General features: G+C 43.5%; 1 protein-coding gene across 1 annotated transcript in view; it reads left to right on the forward strand.

The window, feature by feature from the left end:
- The window catches only part of LOC138676643 (peptidyl-prolyl cis-trans isomerase FKBP8-like), a 119,563-nt gene extending 110,405 nt beyond the window's left edge, over positions 1 to 9,158 (forward strand). Inside the window, exons 7-8 of the mRNA XM_069766144.1 lie at positions 3,736 to 3,882; positions 8,408 to 9,158. Of these exons, the coding sequence (XP_069622245.1) occupies positions 3,736 to 3,882; positions 8,408 to 8,494 (234 nt within the window). The 3' untranslated portion in view covers positions 8,495 to 9,158. The remainder of the gene's footprint in view (positions 1 to 3,735; positions 3,883 to 8,407) is intronic.
- The last annotated feature ends 1,727 nt before the right edge of the window (positions 9,159 to 10,885 follow it).

Consider the following 10,885-nt stretch of genomic DNA (forward strand, 5'->3'; position numbering starts at 1 on the left):
GAGCGATAATTTCATGACGTATGTGCGATGTAGAAGCCGTTGGTTACTATGCGCACATCGTATACGATATATGTTACACCATGCGATCATGCCGCCACAGCGGGACACTAGACGACGAAAGAAAGTTTCAAACGATCTGCTACGACGTACGATTCTCAGCGGGGTCCCTGATCGCAGGAGCGTGTCAGACACAGCGAGATCGCTGGAACGTCACGGATATATCGCTGGAACGTCACAAATCGTGCTGTCGTAGCGATCAAAATGCCACTGTGTGACGGTACCCTAACCCCGCCACACCGCTGACTGGCTGTTTTCTGTGTACATTGTGAATTGTCAGCAAACTACCAATCAGTGGTAGAGGCGGGGTTACACAGACTAGCTTGACTGGCCTGCACGTGAGACCTAATAAAGAAAAAAAGAAAAAAAAGCAGCATCCATACCAGGTGAATTGTGTCCAAGAAACGGTCTTTATTCAGCCATAAAAATTGTTTTATGGCTGAATAAAGACCGTTTCTTGGACACAATTCACCTGGTATGGATGCTGCTTTTTTTTTTTCTTTATTTGTGATTTCGGGCCCGATTGGATCCTGGGACCCTTGAGCGTGCATCCTGCATCTGAGTGCTGGTGGTTGACTTTTTCTATGTGGCTGCACGTGAGACCTAGTCAGGCAGTCATAATCTCCTGCTAACAAAACACTGATATTATTGAAATGACAACACACGGTGTAATAAGTGACACATTGCTGGAATCAGTCTCTCTGCATCTACAGATTAAATTGCAAGAACCTGATGACAGATTCCATTTAAGAGACTTTTACAAATTGTGATGATCACATAAATGATCATGCAGATGAATATTCTTTCTTCTTCATTTTCCGTTGTAAACCTGCCCGGCGAATAAGAAATGATAGTTCGCTCATCTATTGCTACAAATTTGTGAAACATTACAGTGCATGTAATCCAGGGGCATTGCTACGAGGTTAAGAAAAATAACATTTTTTGCAAATGTTAAACTCATTTGCCAGCACAACATCCCTTCATGCAGACTATAATGTAAACTGTATGTAGAGGGGGATTCAATGATTGCAAGAATGATTTTTGTACAAAACCATTACGGTAATTGCATCTCGTAAGGGTAGTAAACGAGCACTGATTAGCAATATCATTGATTGACACTTGCTGCAAGCGATTTATCTACCAATGTAAAAGGAGTGCTTGAGACGGGGAAATTAGATTGCAAGATCCATGTAAGCGCATTTTGTTAACAGCAATGGTTTACATCACTAGTATATGCGAACAGTAAGAAAATATATAATATGACATACTCATAGCTTTCAGAAGCTAAAGTGCTGTCCTGGAGGCCTACTGATTCCTTGCGTTCTGTTTCATGAGGATGAACAGCTGAGAACTTTAATTATTGCCTGGTAAACATATTTAATTATTGCCTTTGTTGTACTTTAAACATCATATTTTTGCAAGAAACCAAAAGCTTAATTTGTTACTCTTTGGATTCTTTCAAAAAACAGTAACCTAATAAGTGTGACGTTGACTTAACGGCACAAACCATATGCATGGTTATACTTAGTCTAAAGGTACCTTCACACTGAACAACTTTCCAACGATAACGACAACGATCCGTGACGTTGCAGCGTCCTGGATAGCGATCTCGTTGTGTTTGACACGCAGCAGTGATCTGGATCCCGCTGTGACATCGCTGGTCGTAGCTAGAAGTCCGGAACTTTATTTGGTCGTCAGGTCGGCGTGATTCGTCATGTTTGACAGCGAAAGCAATGATGCCTGCAATGGTTTTCAATGGAGCTAACAACCAGCGAGAACGATAAGTACGTCACTGGATCGCTCCTGCATCGTTCTGCTGTTGCCGGTGTTTGACGTCTCCTAGCGACCTAAACAGCGACGCTGCAGTGATCGGCTCGTTGTCTATATCGCTGCAACGTCGCTAAATGTGACGGTACCTTTAGCATTGTGTGAATTCCTATAGATCAGATTTATCAGAAACACAGCATTGCACTTGTACAGGTGGAGCTACGGGCAGTAGATAGGATGGATCTGGTCCAAATAAACATTTTATGCTGCAAACAATAGTGTGATAGAGCATAAGAATGTTCAGGACCAATATGTTAGGTACCAGGATTCTCCCACTGCACGGGATGGATCCCAGGCCTCGTCTGCCTCTGCAGTCTCCCATCCAGGCCCAGCCACAGGGATTGTTGCTTAGCACAGACTTTGGTTCCAGTGTCCTGCACTGCTTCATTGTGTCTATGTGGTTATTGGCTCTCCAGCTAAGTCTATGGTAACCAGTGGTATACAGAGTCAGTCCTACCCTCTGGAGTCTAAGTCCAGAAATCATCTTACCAAGCATGTCCATGATGTGGCGCCTTTTCATTGGTACTGGGACGCTGACTGCTCTGGTGATGTGGCAGGTCTGGATTGACCCACGGGCGACGTCCCGTCCGTCTCGGCGTGAGTGTTTAGGGTGGAGCCTATCACATACAAGGGTGTGTGTGTATGTGTATGTACTGTATGTGTGTATATATGTATATATGTACGTGTGTGTGTATATACGCTACCACTCTGTTTGCACGTGTGTGTGCCGCACTTTACCAGTGATTGTGTGTCTAGATAGGCAGTGTAGGGTGGGTAATCTCCACTTGGCTTAGCATCTGTCTCCAGTCAGTGAGTTACAGAGCAAGCCCAACCACTAGCCTAGACTTTCCTAGGAGAGCGATAGCGTTCCACACCTAGTTTGCCATTCGCTTCTATCTCTGCAAGTTTAACAGGGTATTGCACTTTTCTTATTGTTCTGTGTCACTCGGTGGTAAGCTGAGCTCGGTAGTTATATTTTCTGTGCCACTCCTTGGTTAGCTGAGTTTGGTACTTATATTTCCTGTGCCGCTCCTTGGTTAGCTGAGCTCGGTAGTTATATTTTCTGTGCCGCTCCTTGGTTAGCTGAGTTTGGTACTTATATTTCCTGTGCCGCTCCTTGGTTAGCTGAGCTCGGTAGTTATATTTTCTGTGCCGCTCCTTGGTTAGCTGAGTTTGGTACTTATATTTTCTGTGCCGCTCCTTGGTTAGCTGAGTTTGGTACTTATATTTTCTGTGCCGCTCCTTGGTTAGCTGAGCTCGGTAGTTATATTTTCTGTGCCACTCGGTGGTTAGCTGAGCTCGGTACTTACGGTATATTTTCTGTGCCGCTCCTTGGTTAGCTGCGTTTGGTACTTATACTTTCTGTGCCACTCGGTGGTTAGCCGAGATTGGTACTTATATTTTTTAGTGCTGCTCGGTGGTTAGCTGAGCTTGGTACTCTGCGTCCCGTTCATTCTGTGTGATTTTAACGCAGAACATTTGATAGTTTTTTTATCCGTCATTTGTTCACACTAGCAGCAGGTTAACAACTCTGCATGGTGGACCCAGGGTTGCAATTGCACTTTATTATTAATTTTATTTGGTGCAATCCGCCAACCTTAACACAATATGCCTAAAAGGTTCTGTCTTTTCTTGCCATGCAAGCAGTATCACGAAAATATATATATATCAGTCTTTCCATGCTGATCTGAAAGACACTTCTAATGTTAAAGCCAGAGTTTTGTCATGGAAATATTTTAGAGATCTATTAAGCAATTGGGTAGATCACTCGAACAAGCAATAGTCTCTGGACATTATGATTTTTGTGCTGCCGAACACACTATGACTAATACAATGAATGTTTCCTTTAAGGCAATCCATGCAGAGCTTTCTAGGCTGGTAAGGAGACAAAAAGGACAGCCTGAAGTCACCAAATCCCCGGTGAGAACTAAACCCAAAGCTCATCTTAAGCTTAGAGATGACTTAAATCCGCTTATTCGTCACAGCGCTAAACAGAGGGTGAGTTCTGTCTCCACTGTAATACATAACCTTCCGCTTAATGTTATACTCTTGTATTTAAAAATGACCGAAGATATAGGTGTCACTACAAATATTATACAGATCAAATGAGCCATAGAGCTTAGATGCACTCTTACATCCAAAGAGTTCCAAAAATTAGAATAAATCAAAAACAAGTACTTGTGAATCCCTCTAATGAATGACAATAATCTAAGATTAAAAAAAAAAATTACAGATTTCCCTGTAGGACATGACAACGAGTAAAACTGTATAAAAATGACTAAGATATAAACAATATCACAAAAAATAATTTCACGGGGCTTCAATAAATAGAAATGGAACATTACATTTATATTTATTGATTTCATGAGGACTCTGGAAATAATTATTCTAGACTATGTATGTGTATATATCTACTATAAAATTGTCTAAGGGTCACTTCCGTCTCTCTGTCCTTCTGTCACGGTTATTCATTCGCTGATTGGTCTCGCCAGCTGCCTGTCATGGCTGCCGCGACCAATCAGCGACGGGCACAGTCCGGAAGAAAATGGCCGATCCTTACTCCCCGCAGTCAGTGCCTGTCGCCCGCATACTCCCCTCCGGTCACCGCTAACACAGGGTTAATGCCGGCGGAAACGGACCGCGTTATGCCGTGGGTAACGCACTCTGTTACCGCCGCTATTAACCATGTGTGTCCCCAACTTTTTACTATTGACGCTGCCTATGCGGCATCAATAGTAAAAAATGTAATGTTAAAAATAATAATAAAAAAGAAAACCTGCTATACTCACTCTCTGTAGTGCGCTGAGCCGCTCGCGCTGGCCGCCATCTTTCGTTGCAGGTTCCGGTGGCAAAGATGGTATGGAAGAAGGACCTGCCATGACGTCACGGTCATGTGACCGTGACACCATGACAGGCCCTGCGCTCCTGTGCGAGAAGGACCTGCCATGACGTCACGGTCATGTGACCGCGACGTCATCACAGGTCCTGCGCTCATACCAACCCTGGGACCGGCAGCTGCCGTGGACTACAAGGTGCCCTCGGAAAGGTGAGTATATGTTTATTTTTTATTTTTTAAACTGTGACAAACCTGGCTGGGCAATATACTACAAAGCTGGGCAATACACTACGTGACTGGGCAATATACTACGTGGCCCTGTGCTGTATACTACTTCACTGTGCAATATACTATGTGGCTCTGTGCTGTATACTACGTCACTGGGCAATATACTGCGTAACTGGGCAATATACTACGTGACTGGCCAATATACTACGTGGCTCTGTGCTGTATACTACGTCGCTGTGCAATATACTACGTGGCTCTGTTCTGTATACTATGTCACTGGGCAATATACTACGTAACTGGGCAAAATACTACGTGGCTCTGTGCTGTATACTACGTCGCTGTGCAATATACTACGTGGCTCTGTTCTGTATACTACGTCACTGGGCAATATACTACGTGGCTGCGCAATATACTACGTCACTAGGCAATATACTACATAACTGGGCAATATACTATGTGGCTGTGCAATATACTATGTCACTGGGCAATATACTACGTGGCTGGGCAGTACACTATGTGACTGGGCAATATACTACGTGACTGCAATATACTACGTGGCAGGGCAATATACTACATGGTTGGGCAATATACTACGTCACTGGGCAATATACTACGTGGCTGGGCAATATACTACATGGTTGGGCAATATACTACGTGGTTGGGCAATATACTACGTAGCTGGGCAATATACTACGTGACTGGGCAATATACTACGTGACTGGGCAATATACTACGTCACTGGGCAATATACTACGTGGCTGGGCAATATACTACATGGTTGGGCAATATACTACGTGGCTGGTCAATATACTACGTCACTGGGCAATATACTACGTGGCTGGGCAATATACTTTGTGGCTGGGCAATATACTATGTGGTTGGGCAATATACTACGTGACTGGGCAATATACTACGTCACTGGTCAATAGACTATGTGGCTGGGCAATATACTACGTGGTTGGGCAATATACTACATGGCTGGTCAATATACTATGTCACTGGGCAATATACTTCGTGGCTGGGCAATATACTACGTGGTTGGCAATATACTACGTGGCTGGGCAATATACTTCGTGGCTGGGCAATATACTTTGTGGCTGTGCAATATACTACGTGGGCTGTGCAATATACTACATGGCTGTGCAATATACTACGTGGACATGCATATTCTAGAATACCCAATGCGTTAGAATCGGGCCACCATCTAGTGTATATATATTTATATACTTCTAATTGTTCAATGTTGTATTACACTTTTGTTGACCCTAGTTCTTTTTTTCTGTGCATGAGAGCTTGTCCTTTTTCATACATTGGCACATTTCAGCTGTATAGAGAAATAACTTTTGGCTTTTGTGCCCGAGGAGACAGGGATGAGCTGCACAGACAAAAATTGAGGACTTGGGTTATTATTTTTGGGATTATAAAACCTCATTTCTGCCAGGATACTTTATTGTATAAATGCTTGGCTTCGTGAATAGATGCATGATGAAAGCATCAAAGCATATCAGAAGCCAGAATCAGAAAGTGGTGCCATAACCTATCGATATACCACCACTTTCTGACATTGAATAGACCCTAATAATTAGAAAAGTATTTTTGACTCATTAACTCAGTTATTTAGTTTATTGTCACCAAGTGTATATTCATATGTAAATCTCCTTATTCTGCCACTTTTTCTATTTTGCATTGCGTCACTTCATTGCAAAGATATTCACGTTTGTTGCTTTTGGAGCGCACTATCTGAAATCCCATCACGCCATTGTCCCACCCCCTGATGACGCCGCACCTGCGGTGAAACATGTTGGGGGGACAAGTGCTTTAATCATGTTTGTTGTATTCAGCCAATAAGTGCTGACACCCCGGGGTGTCATCCTATTTAAATGACCTAACATAGCCAAAGGACTAATATTATTTTTAGGCAGATTAGGGACAATCTTTTAATTCACACTTTTTGTACTCCCTTAATCTTTTAATTGTATATAATAAAAGGTAATTTTTATGATTTAATAGAGAGGGATTTTTTTTTTGTTTCTCCACAATATGGGAATATATCCTTATAGAGTTACGCAGCACAAAATAGAAAGGAGTGTCAGAAGCCAGGAAGCTCAGGGATTACAACTAGTGATGAGCGAGTATACTCGTTACTCGAGATTTCCCGAGCACACTTGGGGGTCCTCCGAGTATTTTTTAGTGCTCGGAGATTTAGTTTTCATCGCCGCAGCTGAATGATTTTCATCTGTTAGCCAGCTTGATAACATGTGGGGATTCCCTAGCAACCAGGCAACCCCCACATGTACTTATGCTGGCTAGTAGGTGTAAATCATGCAGCTGCATCAACAAAAACTAAATCTCCGAGCACTTACAAATACTCAGAGACCCCCTGAGCATGCTCGGGAAATCTCAAGCAATGAGTATACTCGCTCATCACTAAGGGTATGTTCACATTAGCAGCAAGTTGCATTTTTTTGCGTCCAAAATCATGCCAAAAAAGGACGCATGCGTCACAAAACAATGCGTTTTGCATGCGTTTTTGTTTGCGTTGTGCGTTGCGTCGCCGACGCAGCCCCGCACAACGCAAATGTGATCGTAGCCTAACTACAACATATTTAGCTCAATTTTTGGAGCAAGTGCCAGATCTTCTTTAAAGATTTTGAATATCAAGTATGTATTAAAAGTTATCTCCAAAAGACATTACTATCTCTCACGGTTTTAATCTGGGAAAGGGCCACTGTGGCATGTGCCTCTTGTGCTCAGAGCGCAGGGTGACCACAAGCCACTTTGCTTTAGTTATTAGATAAAGGTTAAGATCAGCAAAATGAGCACATTGGCGGGATAAAGCATAGCCCTGGCTCTGAACTTCTCTGTAATTCCATCTGTAATAGTGACTGACAATGTGCATAATAATTAAACATAAGGTATTTATATAAAAATCTCTGTAGAGGAAACGAGGGTCCCAAAATTCTAACTTTGCAATATACTGAATATATTATTATAGATTTGTGCAGTAACCGCATATTTAGGGTTGTATCAGATCATGTCCTCTGAGATCATGAAAGCAAGTTTTGGAAGAGGTTTTCCTGAACTCACAGGTCAATGCTATTCCATCCTAGGCATTAATATATATCTGATACGTGCAAAGCGTTTGGCTTTAAGCACAAAACTTTAGGCTGTAACTGAAAACCCAGAGCTCTGTGGGCAGCCATATAGTATGTCCAGAATAACATCATGGATTCTCATGATCAGTGAGCTTGGGTCCTACAGTTGTGCTTTTTCTGACCATGGCTAAACATTGAGTGTAGTAATTTGATGTCTTGATTGATTTCTTTAGGTTCTTCCAGCTACTGAGAGTTGTTAGATATTGGTACTGGTCTCCATTGTGTGAAGTAACCATATCAGTCATGTATCATCTTGTCTTCATTCTTATCCTGGTAATTAACCTCTGTATTTCTGTGTCCTCAGGTAACCAACAGAACGGCGCTGATTGGAGCTATGGTGGCAGCACTGCTAGGTTTACTGGCGACTTTCATCCTTGTGCAAGACACCTGAACCTTGAGAATCAGGATAATGTTCAGTTGCATTTTATGGTTACCATTGTCCACATGTGCAGATAATGTATGATGATGGCCTAATTTTACAATATTGACGCTGTCTCTAGAGCCTTCTCAGTGACCACCTCAGCCACCACCAATGGAGCCAACAGGCTATGCTTGCCATACTCATCAGCAGAGGGAGGACTTTGGGGTTGAAATTGAAATTCAGACAAGAAGGCAACTTTCTTTTTATTCATGTTCATGAGAGTGCTGATTGGAAAGGATTATATTCTGTTCTCCATATTCCTAGCACTATAATATTTTATAAGGGTTTTCCTAATTGCTTACAGCGAATATCCACTATTTAACTGTAAGATGTTTTTAGTTCCAAAATTGTGCTCTGATTTTCTTTTCTAATGGATCTTTATAGTGGTCAGGGCTCTCCTATTTTTATATAAAGCTTCAAAGCCCTGGCATAGACACAGAATAATACATAATTCATTGTTAGGATGCAGCCTCCACTAGAGGGAGCCTTAGAGCCTACCGAATACAAATTTGCCATTGACTGCAATGTGCAGCAAAATGCACCAAGCTCTCACTATTAAAGCGGTTATCTAGCCTCAAAATGTAAAACAAACCTGTAAGAATGCAGTAAAATGATAAAATAAATAATTTACTCCAGTTCTCTGTAGATCTCTTTACTTCCTGTTTGGTCCAGATAGATTTCTGACCACAGTGGCAAATTGGTGGCCATCACCGCAGCAGTGATTAGCTACACATGTATGTCTGTATGTAAGAGGGCGTACAGAAACTGGCTCTGTACTAACTGCTTGGTTTAGACTAGGGGTTAATATTAATATTCCAAAGGGACCATATGAGAGACTATGACTGTTGTGGAGGGCCGAACCAATTGGCAAAACTTAATTATGCTCATTGTTACTTTTTTATATTAAATTTTATCACTTCATATTGAGAAGAATTCATTTTGGTGACTCGCTGTTACTGTTAATACATGTTACTGTACGGCCTATTGTAACATGTATCTTACCAGTAGCAGCTACTGAACATCATATAATTTACTACTTTTTATAAAGTTTGTATAAAGCAGCTAATCATACTGCTCCTGTTATTCAGCTCTTATATTTTAATTAACAGCTCCTAACACAATATGATGCCTCAACAGTCCCAACACACAGTATGATGTCCCACCACAGTTCCTCAAACAGTATGATGCCTCCCAATTCCCCCACACAGTATGATGATCCCATAAAGCCCCACACACAGTATGATAACCCAACAAAGCCCACCACGCAGATTGATGTCCCTGCACAGACCCCCCAAGGCACAGTATTATGTTTCCACACATCCCCCTTAAGGCACTGTATGATAATGAGTCGCCCGCCAGGGTCGTAGGGTACTCAGTACCGGGTCCAGTACTTAAGGGGATTTGTCACAGCGGCAACCCAGTCCGTGGCCCTGGGCGCCCATGTAAAAGGGAAAGTCTTTAAAGCAGTTTTAGGAATAAAGTTTGTGTTCGTGACACCACCTGTAGTATTCGGTCAGTGGGGACTGACGCTGCTTTAAGGGGTCCTCTGGGGTGATGTTATGGCAGCTAGATGGTATAACTTCCCACAGGTGAAGTATATTCCCCGGGCTCCAGGTGTGTAGATGGAAGATGGTGCAGTAAAGAACGAGGACACAGGGTTGCAGTCTCTTTACCTAGTTTACTGAAGACTTCAGGCAGCCACAGTCCAGGGTACCAGATCACCAGTTCCAGGGCCTTAGCACATAGGTCCCTCTCGTCAAAGGCTTTGCGCCGGACCTGGTACTCCTCTTCCTTAGCCTCCCATTTACGGGCAAGTTGTTGTTGGTATTCCTCCCAGCTCAGAACCTCTAGGACCTCTCCTTCCTTCTTTTCTGCCGCGGGGAAGCCCATAAGATCTGCCCCAGGGTTCACCCAGCAGTATACAGTCCTTTCCGTGCAGATCTCACCCGGCAGGCTGGTGGGCTGGATCGGGGCCTTCATAAAACTTTCCATCCCCGTGGCTTGGTTCCATTCTCCCAGGATCTGAATCCATCCGGATCCATAACGGGGTGGTGCAGCTAGCGGGCCCACTAGGAGTTCCTCGGCTACCGGTGCAGGGTCGGCTTCCTTACCTGCCGATGCAGTGTCTCCGGTTTCCTCTGTTGGTATAGGGGGCCGTTGGATAGGATGCAGTTCCTGCAGCTTTTCTCCCAGCACCGCCTTCCACATGGTCTGTGTTCAGCTGCATCCGCAGGAGCTGGTCGGTGAGTTCTTCCACTTCGGCTTGCAGGAGTTCGGGGACGGCTGGTGATGGCTTGCCGCGGCTTCCATCCAGGTGGCTGGGGGAGTCCTCGGCTTCCACCCCACGCTCCGGGTCTGAGC

Source organism: Ranitomeya imitator, chromosome 4, assembly GCF_032444005.1.
Source record: "Ranitomeya imitator isolate aRanImi1 chromosome 4, aRanImi1.pri, whole genome shotgun sequence".
NCBI lineage: Eukaryota > Metazoa > Chordata > Amphibia > Anura > Dendrobatidae > Ranitomeya > Ranitomeya imitator.